This window comes from Corythoichthys intestinalis, chromosome 12 (assembly GCF_030265065.1).
Source record: "Corythoichthys intestinalis isolate RoL2023-P3 chromosome 12, ASM3026506v1, whole genome shotgun sequence".
Taxonomy (NCBI): Eukaryota; Metazoa; Chordata; class Actinopteri; order Syngnathiformes; family Syngnathidae; genus Corythoichthys; species Corythoichthys intestinalis.
Window position 1 is genome coordinate 33,436,713 of NC_080406.1, and position 21,437 is coordinate 33,458,149.

At 37.8% G+C, this 21,437-nt stretch overlaps 1 protein-coding gene across 2 annotated transcripts in view; it reads right to left on the reverse strand.

Moving 5' to 3' along the window:
• The window catches only part of LOC130926809 (Krueppel-like factor 7), a 72,494-nt gene that overhangs the window by 16,111 nt on the left and 34,946 nt on the right, over nucleotides 1-21,437 (reverse strand). For both annotated transcript variants that reach the window (XM_057852057.1, XM_057852058.1), the window contains one exon: nucleotides 1,891-2,464. In XM_057852057.1, the coding sequence (XP_057708040.1) occupies nucleotides 1,891-2,464 (574 nt within the window). The remainder of the gene's footprint in view (nucleotides 1-1,890; nucleotides 2,465-21,437) is intronic.

Consider the following 21,437-nt stretch of genomic DNA (forward strand, 5'->3'; position numbering starts at 1 on the left):
TTTTTTGGGCTGTCAAATGATTAAAATTTTTAATCGAGCTAATTACAGCTTAAAAATTAATTAATCGCAATTTAAACCATCTATAAAATATGCCATATTTCTCCATTAATTATTGTTGAAATGGAAAGATAAGAGACAAGACGGATATATACATTCAACATACGGTACATAAGTACTGTATTTGTTTAGTATAACAATAAATCAACAAGATGGCATTAACATTATTAACATTCTGTTAAAGCGATCCATGGATAGAAAGACTTGTAGTTCTTAAAAGATAAATGTTAGTACAAGTTATAGAAATTTTATATTAAAAACACTCTTAATGTAATGTTTTCGTTTTAATAAAATTTGTAAAATTTTCAATCAAAAAATAAACTAGTAGCTCGCCATTGTTGATGTCAATAATTACACAATGCTCATATACAAAATCAGTCGCACCCGTTATTTTAATCTGAGCAGGCCATGTGCGTTAAATGGGCAAATATTTTACCGTGATTAATTTAAAAAATCAATTACCGCCCCATAACGCGATAATTTTGACAGCCCTACTTTTTTTTGTTTGTTGCCAACAAGTCAAAATAACAATGCCATCATATAAATATGCATTATAGTGCATAATATTTATGTGCTTACTTCTTACTGATCTGAAGAAATTTTGTATCAAAGTGCTGAGAACAATCTTTACTGTTTGTACAGTGAGGCGGGGCACACTGTTAATTGCTACTGCTCTCTTAGCAGGTATGTTTACCACATGAGCAAAACATCTTATTAGTGGTCCAAGTCCATCTGTGTTATGTACTGAATTAACAATATTTGCAGCATTAACTATTGTCACTGGTATGGATTGATTTGGTCTGCTTAGCTTCCATTCAGTCATGGCAGTTTTTAAATCATCGATGTAGTATATGGACTACGCGTCCCATGATCTGAGCTCACGCAGCCAATAGCATGGGACTCCGGGGGGGATCTAACGTAGCACATCTAGGTTGCTATTTGATGATATCTAGTGTGTGCGCGAGAGTGTTTTCGGGCATTAAAAAAGATAACTAACACCACAGAAGTCACGTCTGTTCATTACTGCACAACACCAGCATTTGACAATTGACTTTGATAAACAGGACAACTTTGAAGTACAGCGCTCGTAATTTGCCACTCATTGTTCATCATGTAACCGTGATTTAGCTCTCTGTGACCCACGGTCTTAACCTGTCTGTTGTCAAAGCGAGGTTGTTCGTAGCAGCCAAATAGGCAATAATATATTGGCGGACTTTTTTGTACGTATTCGTAAAGACAGTCATTGTTAAATATGTACGAGTGGGGATAGCATATCAGCTTACCCAAAATACTGCCAAACAACGGATCTGTACGATATTGAAGCCAGCAAGCCACCCCCTTAAGTTTCTGTCTTGCTTCACAAGCAATGATCGTCGTGCGCAACACCTTCCATCTTTCAGGCAGTTTGGGGGAGGAGGGGGGCTTCTAGCGGCAGAGTTTGTTTTTTCAAGGCAAAGCTGCGCCAGGCATTTTAGTGAGAGAGACGACAATAATAAATTCGGAAAATACATTTTGGGAGCTTTTCATTAAGATTGAATGTTTTTGCATATTGGAATCGAAGAGGGCATATCAAACGGTTCAATATAAAACCGAGTATTGTTGCATCCTTAATAGGCAGTAGTAAGCATTTTTGGATCACTTCCTGTTCATTTGACACATCTTGTAGTTGTTGTGTAGATTTTTTTTCAGGTCACTTCGTTTTGATATTGGTTTAATTTTTTTCCTCATTTGAAATGAATGGTGATGTTTTTGTCAAACGTTAGGAAAAACTGGAAACAATCTTTGTGCGCCTTTATTGTAAATTTCTGTGTAGTACTTTTGTATTTCTGTTACCTGTGTGCGTCCTCTGGTGCGCTTTGAGATGGGAGCTCTTGGTGTAAACTTTGCGACAGCCGTTAAACTGACACCTGTGTATTCTCTTTTTGTTCTCCGCCGAGTCCCCCGCTAAGCCGGGCTCCCCGTCACTCAACGTCCCCCCTGTAGGGCCCGGTGGAATTGGTGATGTCAACGCCCTGGCTGCCACCAACTTAGCCGCCCCCAGGCCCACCTTCTTGGCCACCAGTTTGAGCGTTAGTGCGCCCCCCGCCTGCTTCCCTAGGTGGCGCCCCAACTCGGGGGACGAGGGCGGCGTCAGCGATGTGACGGCAGCGCTGAGCTGGGCGGCGCTCACGCCTGCCACCAGGACTTGATCTTTGCTGTCCGTCAAAGTCTGGAGCAGTTTGGCGTGGACTTTTGGGAGCGGGACAGGTGGCACTGGGAAACCAGGTAAGAGGGGATCCGTCAGTTCCTCATCGCTGTCGCCCTCATGCGTGAGCGCTGGCGCCAGGAGGCGGTCCAGGTCCTCGTCAAGCAGTTCTGACAGTCTTCTGGGCTCCGTTTGGAGGTACCTCTCCAGCTCTAAACAGGTCTGAAGGACAAAAAAACATAAACGGTATGTTAATGTTGGACTATATCACCTGGAAGCCACAACAAGATGCCTTTCAACTCTGTAACAACTGTAAATCAGCAAACAATCACCAATATTGATTCTTTGGACAATGATACGACATTTGCCGATAGTATAAAGTCTGCCACGTTTCAATTTCGACTGAAAGGTCTCCGATCAATTCAGTTCAACATTATGCTTACATTTAATGCGATCAGTTCACATCAAGCAAATGTGGCAAACCCAATTGTGTCTCAAATGTCTCAAACTCAAATGTCAAACAAATTTTGTATGGCCGCAAAAGAAAGCCACACGCTTTGATTTAATTATTCTACCTAGTATAAATTTTAAATCAAATGACTGCTTCCTGTGTCCTCAATAAATAGTCCAGGATTACCAAAATCAATGATTATTTGCTGTTTTCCATTTTAAACTTTTGAAACGTTTCACATTTAAATGAGTGCCACACAAAAGAGAATCTCCCATTACATTGGCGCCTCAAAAATATAATTCATATTGGTCAGGGAGGAGTATTTTCTTATAACACAGGTGACAAATACGAAGGTAGGTCATTCTATGTGGTCCACAAAAGTCAATGCTGTGCATCAGATTCTTTTTTTTTTCTGCTAAGATAAAATTTGAACAAAATTAATGCAGTCTTCAATGAAAGATTGAGGCCTGTTGAAATCAGAATCTTTCCTGTTTATTTTTTGTAAAAAATAAACATTTGCTAAAAATTAAAAATTAAAAAGATTTTTCCGTTTTTTTTTTTTTTTTTAATTTGGAATACTGTACTTGCCCCTTTTTTAATTTAGAAATATAAATAAGAAATAAAATTAAAAAACATAATTGAATATTGGCTATTAAGAGGCTCATAAAAGAATTCTGGCAAATATTAGCTTAAACAAGTGACTAAAAAAGCCTAACTATCAAAATAGTTGTTGAATTATTTGAAAATTGATTAGTCGATTGTTTGTGGCAGACCGAGTTCGCAGACATAATAGCCCCCAAAGAAAACCAAAATTATGATGTGTCCCACGACAAAGATGAGTCTTAAGGGACAGATAACAGCTGGAAAAAATGACCTTCATATGAAAGAGTTGTTCAATGTCTTTAAGTATTCTCCCGATGATAAAGAAAATAAAATTTAACCACCTGATGTCTTAATTGATATTCAACAAATATTTATAAAGCAATGAAGGAATACATAAATGCATAATAATTATAACATAAAAAATACTGAATATAGAAAATCAAAGTGAAAAAAAAAACAATGAAAAAGTTAAATTTCAAAGAAAATAATGAGATATAACTGAAAATTTAAGAATTACATAAAATTTAAAAACAAAAAAATGTTAATGAGTTAAAAATAAAAAGGAGAAATTTCTTATATTTAACATTGTTTATATTTTCAAAAAATATTTTATGTTTACATTTTAAAATTGTTAATTTAAATGTTCTATATTTTCTTCTATTTTTTTTTTACTCATTTTGATTTAGAATTTTCCAATGTTTTGCATTTACAGTGTGTGTGTGTATGTATGTGTATATGTGTATATATATATATATATATATATATATATATATATATATATATATATATATATATATATATGGTGGAAAACACAGACATGGCTGATAAAGCAGTTTCTGCACTTGCACCCCTCTTTAAAATAAACATCTGTATTTTAAGCCAAAAGATCTGTTGAGTTTGATAGAACAATATGTCTATATACAGCCATAGCAGATTCATGGCGCATTAAGCCCCCAAACTATTTTTAATTTGTCCGTTTTACCCTGGAGACCCCCGTTTACAGACGTCGTGCAACCGCTTTTGTTTCAACCCAGCCATAAAAAGAAGGTAAATAATTATATTTGTCAAAATGTCTGTCATCTTTAGCTTAGAATCCTTGATTGAAGTCTAATATTTAGTGAAAAAAAAACGACTTTAAAACATTATTCACTTGCATATTTTAAACTTTTAAACAAATTACGTCACAATGAAAAAAAATAGCGACTGTAAATAAGTCAGGGATATCTACCTCATAACTATCGCTTGATGGTTTTTTTGTTTTTTTTGTTGTTTTTTTTGTTACTGTCGCATTTCCCCCCCAAAATTTTGATGACGAATAAACAATCAAAAAAAAAAAGTTTAAAAGGGTAAATATTTGAAAAAGAAAATCTCGACCACTCCTTGATATCTGCAATTTCTGCATCGCGACCCTAGTTATATTACCATGTTTCACCCTTAAAATCCCCCCAAAATCCGGCTGTGGACATTTACAGCTGTGTCTTGACACTCGGTGATACATGCTACATGGAGTTTTTGGATCGAAACAAGGTAAGTACGCGATAATATCTCGTTAAAATCATGACGTCTTCAATTATGCGCTCTCATGCTCTCACCTCCAGTTAGGGTTTTGCTGTTTAATTTTTTTCTGTTTTAAATGCCCTCCTGTTCAAAACTTTTCTTCCCCCAGAAAATTGAGATTTTAAGCTTTCCAATGATGTATCAGACATGCATATAGGACATAAATATATATCCATTTCATTTATTTACTTATGTAAATTCAGTAGTCAAGGGGTTAAACACAAAATGAAAGCACTAACATTCGCAGCCATTTTGTGATGTCAGTTATACCCACGCAAACAAACACGTGCATATGTATTAATTATATCACTTGGTGGGACAGGCAATCTGGAATACTCACATTTGATTGGCTAAAATAGCACAAGGATCGATAAAATGTCTGCCAACATTTCGGTTTTGACTTTTCCGCTAACATACTGTATCAGTGTTAACAAAGAACAGCAATGTGGGGGAAAAAAACACAAAACGCCATGTGAAAGGAGCTTTATGAGCTAGTATAAATGTATGCATGTGCCAAAAAGGGAAGTCATGTTAATGTCAACTTCATCAGCTTGCCTGCTTGATGTCTACGACGCACGCGCACACACATATGCGCGCACACCATATGGAGAAAGGTCACTTTGAATAACACACATACACTTAATTATCTACATTACAATGTGCTACCCTGACAATGAGTTTTATATATGTTGAATATTTCATATATCAAATCCTGTGTGACATTTTGCAAACCTATTTATAGACACGAGTTGCTCAAAATATCAGAATCAGCTCTTGGAACAACATTCTCGTCAACTAATTTAACCCATTGGCTCCCAATGGCTTCGACAGACGTCCATTCCGTTTTGACTGGAAGGTCTAGCAGCGGTTATTCGCCGTCTATCGCCGTCAGTGGTGCAAAATAAGTGTAGAGGAATCAATAATGAATGCTGGCAGGCAGCTCGCCCGCCTAGAGGCTTTTGACAGAGCAAAAAGCAAACAGAGTCAAGTGGCTCCTCCAGGAAATGTCTGCATGCACAATGATGACATCATTACCCACAATGATCATGATGATGATGATGAAGTCACACTTCACTGATACAACATGAAGCACCATCACCATCAGCTAAAGTCATAATCGAGTAGCCTGAAGCACATGACACAAAGTCGATGCAGACAAAGTGGAATTTCTGGCTACAAACTAGAGTAGTTCAATAGTTGACCAAAAAAAAAACTTGTATTTAGCCACAAACACACAAAAATTCGTCCTAAAAATTACATCTAAGTCACAAAATATGCTTCTCTCTATGCAAATACAAAGTTTTACATTGTTTCTTTTTCAGATATAACCTAATTCAGTGTTGCTTTCGTCAAAAGTGATTATCACGAAAATATTTCGTCAACGAACAATTTTTTCGTGACGGCAAGCTAAAAACGTGGCTTGTGAGACAACGAGACGAATGCCAGTTTTTGTCTGACGGACAAAAATGTGACATCGTTTTTGGTGTATGTTCACAAATCGTGACATTTTCATATTGGGCGTGGAGTACGCCACCATGCATCGTAGCAGTGTTTGGGTCGTGTTACTCACCGGAGCTTAGGATGTGTCTCTCAAGCTAGGCTGTGCTCCATCTTGCTTGTTTGGAAACATGGTAAGATTTGTTTTCTTATCTTGGCAAGAAAGAATATGCAGTGTTGCTTTAGCCTTTAACTCATTCACTCCCAGCCATTTTCACCAGAGCAAGGCCCTTCGCTCCCTGCCGTTTTACTGGATTTTGACTGATTTTGCAAGGGCCAGAAAATTATGTTCTATTGCTATATAAACATGGAACCCACCAAAAGAAAGATTACACTCTCTTCTTTCAGCAGAATAAAAAGTTACCGTATTTTTCAGACTATAAGACGGACCTGAGTATAAGTCGCACAAGCCATAAAATGCCCAACGAAGAGGAAAAAAACATATATAAGTCGCACTGGAGTATAAGTCGCATTTTGGGGGGAAATTTACTTGATAAAACCCAACACATAGAAAGATATGTCATCTTGAAAGGCAATTTAAAATAAAAATACAATAGAGAACAACATGCTGAATAAGTGCACAGTATGATAATGTTACATGATGCATGAACAACGAAATACAAACGTGGCCGGTATGTTTAACGTAAATTAGCTATTAAGAGTTATTCAGATAACTATAGCATAAAGAACATGCTAACAAGTTTACCAAACCATCAGTGTCACTCCAAAACACGAATATGTGAAATCATATAATAATGTGTTAATAATTTCACACATAAGTCGCTCCAGAGTATAAGTCGCACCCCCAGCCAAACTATGAAAAAAAAAACTGCGACTTAGAGTCCGAAAAATATAGTTCATATGTTTTTCCATGTTTAGAAATCAGCGTTACAAAATAGCTTAGTTTGAGCAATTTTCTAATCTCTGATGAAAAAACGGAGAAATGGAGCTTTTTGTGAACGCATACATTTCAAACATAACTTTGACTTATACACAGCTATTTTTTGCTTTAGTTACATCCCAAACATCTGAATAATGTTTTCCTTATACAAAATAAGATAAACAACGACACAAATAGAGCTTTTGATAGCAAAGTAACAATTTATTTGCACATAACTAACTGAAAGATGACGCTGTTCTGGACGCGTCAGCCCGTTAAACTTTTCCCTCATCTCAGTCTGTCTCATAAAGATGAATTTTTTTTAGTCTCTGCGGGCTCTGCTCACGAGCAGCACGGACTCAAAAGGCATCGTCCGCTGTACTAGTGGTCCCACTGCACTAGTGGTCCCGGTCGTTCTGCTCGGTCGTCTAGCGCCTGGCATCCCAGGCGTCCTACCAGTTGTCCTGCTCGGTCGTCCGCCGCCTGGCATCCATTCGGTCGTCTTCCGGGCACCCGGCAGTGCGGCTTGGTCGTTCGTTGCCATTGAATCAGGTTGCGTGTCTTACCAAATGCGCTACTGCCCTCCAGTTGCCAGTTTTATTGCTTTAAAATGGATTTTCAGCTTTGTGCTTTGGAGCTAAATTGAATCACGACCCAGAGATGTCTTTTTGGAAAAAAAAAACGTAAAAAAACGTATAAATACGTCTTTGGGACACTGAAACAATTAAAAATAGAACGTATTTATATGTTTTTTGTTGCAAATGAGTTAAAGGTCTGTGCTGAGAGATCACATACTAAGTGTAACTCGTCGCGTTGGCGTCAGCATAAACTATAGCATAGTTTTGTTTTTGTTTTGTTTTTTTACATAGAGTTCGTGGCTTCTAGGTGGGTTTAATTGAAAATTTAATAATAGACGCTAAAATATGTGCTCGTCCGTCCATGCTCATTCGGAATTGTTGGAAACCTTTATCTTTGGACTAAAACTTTAGAATTTTACAGATGAAAAAATTCTGAGTAACTGTAAACCAGAGGTGAGTAGAGGAGCCAAACATTTACTCAAGTAAGAGTAGCATTACTTCAAAATAATATTACTCATGCAAGTAATGAGTAACATTGTGAGTAACAGCTTATATTTTTTTGGGGAGGCACGGTGGCTGAGTGGTTAGCACGTCTGCCTCATAGTTCTGAGATCAAGGGTTCAATCCCGGGCTTCGGCCTTCCTGTGTGGAGTTTGCATGTTCTCCCCGTGCCTGCATGGGTTTCCTCCGGGAACTCTGGTTTCCTCCCACATCCCAAAAACATGCATGGTAGGCTGATTGAACACTCTAAATTGTCCGTAGGTATGAGTGTGTGCGTGAATGGTTGTGTGTCTCCATGTGCCCTGCGATTGGCTGGCAGCCAGTTCAGGGTGTCCCCTGCCTACTGCCCGTAGTTAGCTGGGATAGGCTCCAGCACCTCCGCGACCCTCGTGAGGAAAAGCGGCATGGAAAATGAATGAATGAGCTTTTTTTTTTTTTTTTTTTTGATAATGGTATTTTTTCTGAGCACAAGTTATCGATGTGGATTTTTGTTATAATGATACTGTACAACAGTGTTTTTCAACCTATTTTGACTTATGGCACGTTTTTACATTTGAAAAAATCTCGCGGCACACCACAAACCAAAAATGTTCCAAAATTTCTTTCTGTACAGTATATTTAATCATAAAATAATTTCTCAATATTTATACTTACGTAGTGTGAAACTTGAGCCTGTTTAGATTAACACAAAGCCGATATCCCAGCAGGAATCTTCGTCAACAGCTGTCTTTTTCCGCTTTTTTTTTTTTTTTTTTTTTTTTAAATAGTAGTTAGGCTTGAAAAGCTCAGAATTATCAGACCGGGGGACCTTAGCAATGTCTTTACCCACATCAGGGCAGAGCATCTCGTTGACAATGTCTTTACAGAATAGTAATATTATTGTCTCAGTGTGGGACTTTTTGGGTTTATCAACAAGGTAACTGGCTTTGAGGGATTTCTTATTTACCTTTGTATTTTTTCTTACAAAATATTACAAAAATGTTTGGTTTAGAGATGACATTTAAGCTTGCTTGGCACCATGGCGCTAGCTGCTCGTGTTGCGTTCAAGAACTGCTCAGATTTCCAGCCATTGGCCACCTTGCTGTCCTCGACAATGTGTTGGAAATAAAAAACGGGGAGGATTGACTGTTTTCGTGTATGGATAAAATGTTTTTTTTGTGTTTTTTTTTTATGTCTTTAAACAATCCTTTAACTAAAAAATTGTTATCGAGCCTTTTGATAATCAATTAGCTGGCGATTAGTTGATGAATCGTGGCAGACATGTTGGCCCTTAGAAGGAAACCATAACTACAATACACTGTTTTTAGTCCCAAAAAACATATTTGTTTATGGTTTCAGGATTAAGTGCAATTTAAAAAATGCACAATTTGAGCACAAAAAGAACTGTTGACCACCAAAATGTGCTTTTTGTACAAAAAAATGAAAATTTGTACCCAAAGCGACACATTTATCGCAAGAGATGTACGGAAAATGATAGCTTAAAAAGTTACAATATTTTGTTAAGCATATTTGAGCCCAACAATGGAATTCTGTCATGCACGTTAGCATCTTGTCTTGGATTTTTTTTTTTTTAATCAAGCTCTGATAGCCAAAAATTAGTCTCTTAAAATGCTACTTTTTCACCCAAACACCATCAAATATTTGTCACAAAGTAGCAATTTCCCATGCAAGAGCATTTTCTCATCTACAACTAATTGCTCACAAAAGCCAAAATTATGCATACGAAAAAAAAAAACCTATACGAAGCTATAAACTTGCCTGAAACGGGTGGAACACATCAAACATGACTCAGCACGATGCTGTTGGTATTTATTTCCCTCTTCAGTTGCTGAGTGTTTCCTTTCCCTTTTTGTGCACAAATGGCTCCTAATTAAAACGCTTTATAGCGTCTGGAAAAGAGGCTTTTTGAAGTGCCGCCTGCTCCGTGGACGCAAGCGCTCATACGGCTCATTAGATGCAAAAGACGTGTGTGCGCGTTTGAACCGTGTGTGTGAAGAGCATAACGATTTATAACTGTAATTATGTGTATATCTATCCAACAGCAAACACTCAGAGGAGTGACACGAAATTTGGCAGACCTTTCAGTCTTGATAGAACGCAAAAAAATTATCTAAGAACTTATGTTGTGAGGTGCACAGGTAGTCAGCCATTTTGCTTTGATTATGCGTTTTTTTTTTTTTGTAGATTGAGGAAGTGAGCCCCAGAGAGTTAAAAAACAACTACTGTATTTCTTGAACTATAAACTGCTACTTTTTTCTTTCGGTTTGTACCCTGCGGGTTTTATAACGAAACGGCTTATTTATGGATTTTTTTTTTTTTAACAAACGAGCTCCATATTTTCATATTAATTTTTTTTTAGATGACGCTTTCATTTCATTTTGTTCCACAGCCTGGCGCATCACCAAGATGTTGCCACTCGAAGTCTCTAACCAATAAGACAAGTGTTTCCTTTTGACATCACTTTTGAGTTCCTGTGGGTAACCGTGCACGCTCAGTGTGTCTTCTATTCTCCAAACACCCTTAGCGAGTTAGCTCCATAGGCTAAATTTGTGCAAAAAACAGTTGATTTTAGGTACATGCCAACTTGTTGTTAAGAGAAGGGCCTTGCTACTACTACAACAGAAAAGCCATTTATGTCTAACAGTGGATAACTAGACATACAGTGGTATGAAAAAGTATCTGAACCTTTTGGAATTTCTCACATTTCTGAATAAAATCGCCGCCAAATGTGATCAGATCTTTGTCAAAATCAAACAGATGGAAAAACAGTGTCCACTTTAACTTAAATCACCATTAGGTTTTCATATTTTAATGAGGATAGTATGCAAACAATGACGGAAGAGGGGAAAATAAAGTAAGTGAATCATCACATTTAATATTTTGTGCCCCCCCTCCCTTTGGCAGCAATAGCTTCAACCAGATGCTTCCTGTAGCTGCAGATCAGTCTGGCACATCGATCAGGACTAATCTTGGCCCATTCTTCTCTACAAACCTGCTAAATTACAGTCAGATTCCTGGGATGTCAGGCATGAATCGCAGTCTTTACAGTAGGTCGTGCCACAGCATCTCAATGGGGTTCAAGTCTGTACTTTTACTTGGCCACTCCAGAACGTGTATTTTGTTCTTCTGAAACAATTCTGAAGTTGATATACTGCTGTGTTTTGGATCAGTCTTGTTGCAGCATCCATCCTCTTTTTAGCTTCAACTGTCTGACAGATGGCCTATGGTTTTCCTGCAAAAAATCCTAATAAACTTTTGAATTCATTCTTCCATTAATGATTTCAAGTTGTCCAGGCCCTGAGGTAGCGAAGCATACCCAAATCATGATGCTCCCTCCACCATGCTTCACGGTGGGGATGAAGTGTTGATGTTGGTGAGCACTTCCATTTTTCCTCGACAAATGACATTGTGTGTTACTCCCAAACAATTCAACTTTGGTTTCATAAGTCCACAAAATGTTTTGCCAAAACTTCTGTGGAGCGTCCAAGTGCCTTTTTGTGAACATTAAACGAGCAACAACAGTGGCTTCCTCCGTGGAGTCTTCCCATGAACACCATTCTTGGCCAAAGTATAGTTGATGTGTGCACAGAGATATTGGACTGTGCCAGTGATTTCTGTAAGTCTTTAGTAGACACTCTGGGGTTCTTTTTTTACCTTTCTGAGTATTCTGTGCTGAACTCTTGGCATTATCTTTGGTGGACAGCCACTCCTTGGGAGAGAAGCAACAGTGCTAAACTCCCTCCATTTGTAGACAACTTCTCTAAATGTCGATTAATGAACATCCAGACTTATAGAGATGGTTTTGGATCCTTTGCCAGCTTTATACAGATCCACAATCCTTGATCGCATATCTTCAGACAGCTCTTTGGCCCAAGCCATGATGCACATCAGACAACGCTTCTCATCAACACAATTTTTCCCAGGTGTGTGTTTTATAGTGGGTAGGATAGCTTTAAACCACTCATCAGTGATTGGGCACACACCTGACTTAAATTGTTAGGTAAAAATTTCAATCGCTCTTTAAGTCTCCTTAGGCAGAGGGTTCACTTACTTATTTTTACCCCTTCTGTCATTGTTTGCATGCTATCCTTATTAAAATATGAAAACCTATAAATGTTTGAAGGACGTACTGTAAAAAGTACAGTACTGTAAAATATTTGGAACTTTTGTTCAAAGAAAAACAGGGGGAAAAAAGTTTTTTTTTCCTGGTATCGGATAGGGACTCAGTATTGGCAAATTCTTAAAATCAGGTGACTCTGACTCGGGTACAAAAATATGTGATCGGGACATCCCTAACAAAAATAGTATAATAAAATGTGTTTTGAAATACATAGATAGTCAGCCATTTCTGAGGGATGTAAGGCAACTCCTTAGAAAGTTAAAAAAAAAAAAAAAAAAAAAAGTGCAGTAAGCACCATCTTGACCAGTTTTCGTGAAATCTGGCATGCATATTCATCATAAGAGGATTCACAAAAATATACTAACAACTTATTTTGTAAGGCGCACAGCTAGTCAGCCATGTTTCCTTTAATGTGTGTTTTTTCAGGTATAGTTAAGAACACCCAGAAAATAACCGCATCTAGCAATAGTGTGACCGAATTTCATGAAATGCTATACACATGTCAGTCATGGAGGGATGAAAAAAATATAATGCTCAGAACACGTATGCTGTGATGCCCAGTTAATCAGCCATTTTGCCCTGAATATGCAGTTTTTCAGGGATGGAAAACAACCCCTAAAAAGTTGGAAAATTACTGAATCTGTCTCTAGCATTACCGGAGTTCATTAAATATAGCACGCATGTCCCTCATAAAAGGATGCACAAAGAACTAATAAAAGCCTATAGTGGGAAATGCACAGCTAGTCAACCATTTTGTGTTAAATATGCATTTTTGGGAGGATCAAAAGCAATACCTGTGCTGCATCTTGCTGGCAACTAGTTTAGGGTGTACCCTGCCTCCTGACAATTGTTAGTTGGGAGAGGCTCCAGCACCCCTGCGACCCTCATGAAGATAAGTGGTTCAGAAGATAAATGAAGGAATGAAAGCAAAACACAATTTCACGAAATCCGACAAGGATGTCTGTCATAAAAGGACGCACAAAAACATACAGTATTGGCCTATGTTGTTTAATACACAGCTTGTAAGCATTTTTGCTTTCAAAGTGCAGTTTTGTTTTAGTTTTTGCAGTTATTAATTTTTTTAAAGCTACCCCTTGAAAGTTAGACCATAACCGCATCCGGCACCAGCGTGACCGAAATTCATTAAATTAAGCACTCATGTCTAGGGCTGCAGCTACCGAATATTTTCATAATCGAGTATTCTACTGAAAGTTCCATCGATTAATCGAGTAATCGGATAAAACATTTTTTCTCTCGGTCAAGAGCAATTATAAAGATATACATGAGAAAACGGCATTTCACCAAATATTGAGTCATTTTTAGACAAACAATGTCTTTATTTTAGATGTACATTGTTGAAAACAGCCAACAATTGCATCTTAGATCTGACTGCAAAAAAAAAAAAAAAAAAAAATCACTGCTTTCACTTAAAAAAAACATTGATCATATACAAAAAAAATGAAATTTCCATTTGTGTCAAGCTATTTTTAAGTTTAAGTCTAAACTGTGAGTCTTGATAGGATTTTGAGTTTTTGCAGTGTTCAAAATAAATGTATGATACCTGTTGTATTGGAGCACATTAGGATGACTACTGAGCTAAAATTGACAGTCAGCTTGATTATGTTTTTATTTTCCACCCTCATCACTGTACAGCGTCGTGTTTTCAGAGTAAATAAAGCCTGTATGGAAGACATGTTAGCCAAGTATTGACAATAGTCATTAAAGGTGGGAATCTTTGGGCACCTAACGATTTGATTACGATTCAGAGGCTACGATTCGATTATAAATCGATTATTGATGCACCCGCAGACCCCCAGCTATTAGCTGCTTTTAATGTTTCGTACATTAGTGACATAAATTGTACAAAAATCCTCTCATGCTTAAATAAACTTCTATTTCAGTATCAAGTTAACGGTTCAAAACAGTAAATAAAATACTCAAGTCCCCATTCTGTATTAGCAGCTTTAAACTACATTCAATTAATTTAATGTTTGAATCAACCTTTAAAGTTGTTAAAATTGCTCCCGTTATTCCATAATTTCCCTTCTGTCTACTTTCAACATGTGAAAGTTTTAAAACTGTTTTAAAGATAGATTCAAGTCAAGATTTTGCCGATTTAGGAGTATTTTAGATAAAAAGTTAACTAGGTTCGCTCGGAAGGTTCGCTTCAACAACCTTTTCAGAAGTGGTCTACTGCTTTAAGATGGCGGCTGTTTACTAACGCCAGCAAGTGTCATTTTGCATCTAGTTCTCTTTACATGTGCTAACGCTGTTGAGTCCGTCATTTCGCATCTAGTTCTGTATACATAAGATATCTACCGTAGCATTATGTGGACGCAGTTTGTAGCCGTAGCGGCTGTCGGCAGCAGTCAGTCATTGTTGTTCTTTTATCTAGCGCCATGAGTTGAGCCAGAGCCGTGAGTTGAGCATTGTCATTACCCGGGTAACAAGGGCGTAGGTTTGGTCTCAACATTGGTAGGGACGCTATAACAGCATAACCTGCATGTACACTTTTTGCTGGGGACGGGACATTAATAAGACCAAACAGATTGGCTACATTTCTGAAAAGTAGCTGGTCCCTACATAAAAATGAAAAAAGTTACAGTAAAATTATTTTCATGGGAGGAAGTCATTTTTCAAAGTGCTTGCTTCATATAAAGGAAATTTACAGTGGTTGTGTTTTTTGGGGGGGCGGGGGAAGGGTTTAAAAATGTGCATAGGCTGCAAATAATTTTTTTTTTTAATGATGTAGAAAATACATACATTTTAATTAGGGAAGAAATGCATAGTTGAATTAACGTTAACAGTAAAAAAAAAAGTACAGGAGACACGTCTCTAAGCAGCTTTCTACTCGAGTTTTACAGGATAGCAAGTTCACACAGTTTAATTTTATGCTAACACTGATTCAGGTCGGACTTTCAGTTGCAAAATTAGTGGTGTGTTCCCCACCTTCACAATATTGACGTCTTTTTACATTACTTACAGTGGCTGCTGCTGGCCGGAAAAAAAAAAACCTTCCCTCTTTAAAGGGGGAAGAGAATATGTCGACTTGTATTTGTCGGGATTTTGTGAATGTGGGGGTTCTAGTCATCAGCCAATCAAACGTACGTTTGAGGGGGAAAAAATGGACCAGCACATTCAGCAAGTGAAAATGATAAATGTCTGAACTTAATATAGGGTCAATTCTATCCTTACAACTTATGGGAAGACAATCTAAATTACCTATATAACTGAACTCGTTATATAATGCAAATAGGGTTGCTTAAAAGTTGGTGGGGACAATTTCAGCATCCTTAAAACATGGTGGTGTTATGTCCCTACCTTCACTATACAAACCTACGCCCTTGCCGGGTAATGAGTCATGACCCGGGTAATGACAAGCATGATGTTTACTCCCGGTCCTTTCCTCATTGCGTCACGAAGACCGCGCTGACTGCGTTTTATTTCCGATTTATTTGACATATTTCAATCATCGGAATTTGGATGTTTGTGAATTGTTCTCAAATCTTCCACGGCCAAATTGCGAATAATCTAAGAATTGGAAATTTTGCACACCTCTAGTGGTCAAAATTAATAGAAACCTAGACCTCCGCAGGGCTAACGTTACGTTAGCAAGGTACAGTAACGTTATCTTATTTATTAGCGCTACTTTAACGTAATTTTACCTTGTCCCGAGTATTGCTCCTCCGCTCTCAGAGCAAAGGGTGCCTTCGGTGGAGCTGCAGCATTGAAGACGTGCTGTAGTGTTATGCACGCGCTGTCTTACAATGAATGCATAAAACCGTGTTTGCCACGGTGTCCAGCTTGAAATGCTCCCACACCTTTGACATTTTCTGCTTTTCTTGGTGGCTTTCTCTTCTCTTTCATTGGCTTCTTCGTCATTACCGCTATATTCATGCATGGTTGAAATCAAATAATCCGCCGCCTCTGTCTTTTTCCTGTACGCACGTGATGTCAGCGCGTTGTGCCGCATTAAAAGTAGTCCGGGCAAAACATCAGGCTTAGAGCTGGCAAAATAAACGATTCCTCGTGGCGGAGGAAATTTCTCGATCAATTTTAAAAAATCGAATTACTCGAGTAATCGTTTCAGTTCTACTCATGTCCATCAAGACGCACAAAATCTCTGTAATTCATACACATACTTAGATACGCAAACAGACACACATACACGCAAACACACCCCAACACAGACAACCATGTACACATACATGAACAAAATGTCACTGTCTATGCTTATTAAATACGACGGCATGAAATTAATTAACAGCTTAATCACACTTGCGCGCACACCTACAAAACACACACACTTGGCAAAGGGGACAAGGCAGGTACAAGCTTTTAATTTGAAGCATAATTTAATACTGCTTAAACCAGCTTATGCTCATTCTCGGTGTGTTGTTGTGTGTAGGCGTAGGAGTGTGTGTATGTGTGTGTGTTGTGTCCCTGGCCATTTGAGTAATTGGCTGAGATGGAGGGATTGGAATCAGCAGTAGAATCATCTGTTCCTCCGTCAGCTGAGCTTTCTCTTAATTAAACTCTCACTTTGTGTGTGTGTTAGTGTGTGGTAGTTATTTGTCATGTCGCCCTGCACCGACGATAGCAGCCCGCCGTCCAGACATCCCATTCAGACACACACACGCACACACCCGCACACACAAATGCTAACTGCTCTTTGTATTGAATTTAAGTGAAATCCTTGAAGGCACATTTTGCAGCACAGTTAAGAACAAAAACAAATCCTAATCTTCAGAGGCAAATAAATAAACGTTAATTAGTTGATTTACTGTTTGTACCGGGATGAATCGTGTGTCATTTGTCGTATAAAAGATGCTAATTGGACAAATCCGCTTGAAATATGTCATGTAATTACATAGCAGCATTCGTTCTTTAATGAATTTGATGACATGATAAAGCGTCTCCATGGCATCATTAAGCCTGTCGCAATATGCAATAATTCCATTTATCGCACGATAAATGAAAATGAAGGCGGTAAGTTTTCCGCTGCGATTTATCGCCTCGCGTGCACGTGCTTTTAAAAGTTTTAAAAGTTCGGCTTCCTTGTTACCAACTACCAGGGTCCCCCCTAGGATTAAGAAATCTAAATTCAAGACTTTTAAGACCTTTTTTAATGCCATTTCAACTGAAAATTAATACTTTTCTCGCACCCATTATTTAGATAATATTGAATCATATGAAAAAAAATAAAGCACTGAACATCAAATTTAACTTCAATTACTAAGTGTGTTTGACAAAAGAATGCACATTTACTGAAGATACAATTAAAACACATTTACATTTAAGGTCTTTCAGATTTTTTCCCCCCAGGATAAAATGGATTTTACACTATTTTTGTAAAGCAACTTCAGAAATTACATTTGCAATTCAACAGGTTTCCCTTTTAAGAGGACCTAGTCAAGGTGGTAGGTTGGTAATTGTCAAGTTGGTCACCTTAACTGTAAAGTGCTTGGGAAAATCTTGCAATTGGCAATGAAAGTTTAAAAAGCAGCCACTAAATGGCAGTAGTTTACCATTAATTACCACAAAATAAAAAAGCTACACATGACCATTTCCCTTGGTAATTGTTTTTTTCTAATCACATTACAAGAAGTATACAAAACACATGTTAATACTTTGTTAGCTATTGAAGACATTTCTTTTAAGCAGATAGAGAAAATCCATACTCTTATTCAATCAAGAAAAACATTTAAATATACCAGGAGGTATTTTACTATCACCTACATTATAATTTGCCTATCACCATGCCATGTTATTCAGATCAATGTTACCCCGCACTCGCTCCAATAATAGTATCAACCGTGTTGTGTATCTGAGGGTGATGGTGGATCTATGACTCCGGTTTATCCATGCTAAGGTTAGTGCACCTGCCAATACCCCATTGAACATGGCTAACTCTTGAGTTAAAACTACGAAATTCACATTCATTCGAAAGGCGAACCGTGCAGAAATACATTATTGCAACTAACACATTTTAATTGGAGAAATTGGCAACTTACTTTGAAATGTTAAGCAGGTCCACTGCCTTCGCATGACCCATAAACTGCGACCCAAAGTATCTGGATGCGACTTGGTCACCGATCCAATACCTCACATGCTGGTCCAACTGTTTGGACTTGGTTGTCTTGTTGAGGCTTTCGTCGGACATAACAACTAAGGCATCTGAGCAGTTCCTTACGTTAGCACACAGTACTGTGCGATTGCCTGCTGTTGTGATGTTGATGCTAATGATGCTAACAGCGCGCACGCACGAGGTGCATTATGATTTGTAGTGCAGTGCATCGTAAAAATTCTACGCGTCATCTTCATTATGGATTAAAAAAAAAAAAAAAAACTTTGTCACGGATATAATTTAGGTTGCACTGAGATGTTCTTCAAAATTAAAACCATGGTGAAAAAATTCCAGACTTACGACAGCTAATTTAATACTTTTAATACCTTTAATAATGGAAAACTAAATTCAATGCTTTTTTAATACTTTTAATAACCCGCGGGTACCCTGAACTACGCAAAATGCATCTTCGCTCCGGCAAAAAATAGCGCCGCAGCCAGTCCGTTCCCATCATATCCTAATGTTCAATGTATACCGGTCGCGTCAGTGCTCCAGATTGACTGCGGACCACCTCCAGAGCCCGCCGGATGGTTTAGGCTATTTTTAATTTTTGCCGGAGACGCATCCGTCAGAATAGGCAGATCATCATTATAAGGACAACATTAAAAAGGAGGCTGTATAGTGTCCTATTATGTGCGTTTTTCTGGCAATGATATCAAACACACGACGTGCTGACAACTTTGTTTTTTTATTAACAAACAGCGCTAAGAAAACATCCTCAACCTGTGGCTCTCGGCAGGCTGTGCCGCGTCACATGAACAAAACAACATCACAGTTGCGTGCGCTTCAGGGTGCCTCGGAAAAACATCCAATCAGAGTATTACACATGGAATGCCATAGCAGAAGCTATATGGGAGGAAAAGTTTTCATTTGCCTAAATGCTTAAGTTATTAATTGCAATTTCATTTTTTTTCTTGAAATAGACATTTTATTTCTTTTGTGTTTCTGTGCGGTATTAATATTGTTGTCTTTTACCTAAAAGTCTTGAGAGTCATGGTCTATTGTTTTTAGTTGTGTTTTCATAAAAAGTATTTTTGAATTTAAGAGTAAACATTTATCGCGTTTAAATGGGTGTACTTGATCTATTAATATATACTGTATTCTCACAGTTATTGCAAATTGTTTTTTAAAAAAAAATGGGCGGGGGCAATAATATCGCATATCGCAATAATTTATGAGATAAATTACACACTTGCACACTCAAATTTGTTATCGCGACAGGCCAAGGCATCGTTAACTCGTTCCGTGCCATCGATGGTGATAGACGTCCAATCTATCTTGACTGGGAAGGTTGGCAGAGATCGTTCTAACTGCGAGCCCTCCCACTCAAAATGGATTGGGTGTCTATAGCCGTCTATGGCAGCCAGTGAGTTAATTAGTTGACGAGAATGTCATGCTATTGTAGTTAATGTCAGTGAATTAGTTAAGACTGGGGAAGCTGTCAAAGTTGCTAATTTTGGGAACAAATATTCAAAAGAATTCTTACTAGAAAGAAGTTGACCGTTTTCAAGAAAGAAAGTCAAAGCAATAAAATCGGGACGAAGTCATGAGAGAAGACAAACGACACTGCCGACAATAAAACAAGTTTGAATCCAACACGTCTTCATCGTTTTGGCTCTCAAGGTCGGACAATAAAAGGAACACGCACTCATACACTCTCGCACACACACCCCAACACACGTATGCTCAAGCACACACTCGTGAACACACTTGCTTTTAACAAACAAATGCAGAAACACACAAAGGTTTTCGCTATAGGCTGTAGGCTATAACGTATTTTTGGTTTTTTTTGTTTTTGTTTTTTTGCAGTGTAAGTTCAGACTGCATAAGTCAAAAAAAATTTTGGGTCGTATTTTTTTTCTGCTGTGTTGCTTTTGGCAGCCTTTTTAATTTTTGTTTTAGTCTTTTAGACGAAAATACTTATCCATCCAAGTCATTTCAAAATATGTTCATCTTCGTCTAGTTTTAGTCGATGAAATTTCATACAAATTTCGTCTGGTTATAGTCGACAGTTACACAAAATGATTTTGTCCAAAACTAAATAAAGGTTTCCAACAATTTCAAAGTAACGTAGACGACCGAGCAGCTATTGTAGCAAACTTACATCAGTAAGAAAAAACAACAGTATATCATTTGCAGTGGCGTACCGCACGCATGCTATTTTTTAGACCATGACGTCACATCGTAAAGCAGAAGTAAAGCAGATGTGGGACATTATAGACCCGCTCTCGCATAGAAATTTTTTTTAACTCTGCTACTTTTCTCCGCTAATCTTTCAAAAACGAACATGCCGATCACACATTGATTTTTTTGGAACCTGTAGAAACGACTCTAGACATTACGACATATGAAGGATGTTTTCTTCATACGTTTTCCGAAACCAAAAACTTGGGAGGAAAAATGAATCAACTTGCGTGGACTTTTAACACCAGCTCGGTAAATCCATTCAAAATTGATATGCAGTAAACATTTTGTTGGGTTAGCATGGTCTTTCAGAGGACAAAGAGGTAAGCCAGTTTGGTATTTTCAACTTATTTTTTTAGCGTGACGTTGTGCCGTGCTGCTTCTGTCTGACAATGAATGCCCTGAAAAGAATTAAAATGGTATCTGACTACCACTGTTGCCTTTTCTGTTGTAAAAAAAACAACTTTAGTAAGGAGGGAGTTAAATAAATTATAGAATTAAGATTTGTTATCAATGAAAAAATTTAAATTGTTCATTGGCTGTCACTGAGTAGCATTTGCGATCGCTACACAAAATATAAATTACCCCCAAAAACGGTCAGAGACGTAGGACAACCAGAGGATATAATATATAGGACAGACAGGGCTGGTGGTAAAGGATAGCTTGTTGAAACAGGAGAATGTCATTGTCAGTCGTG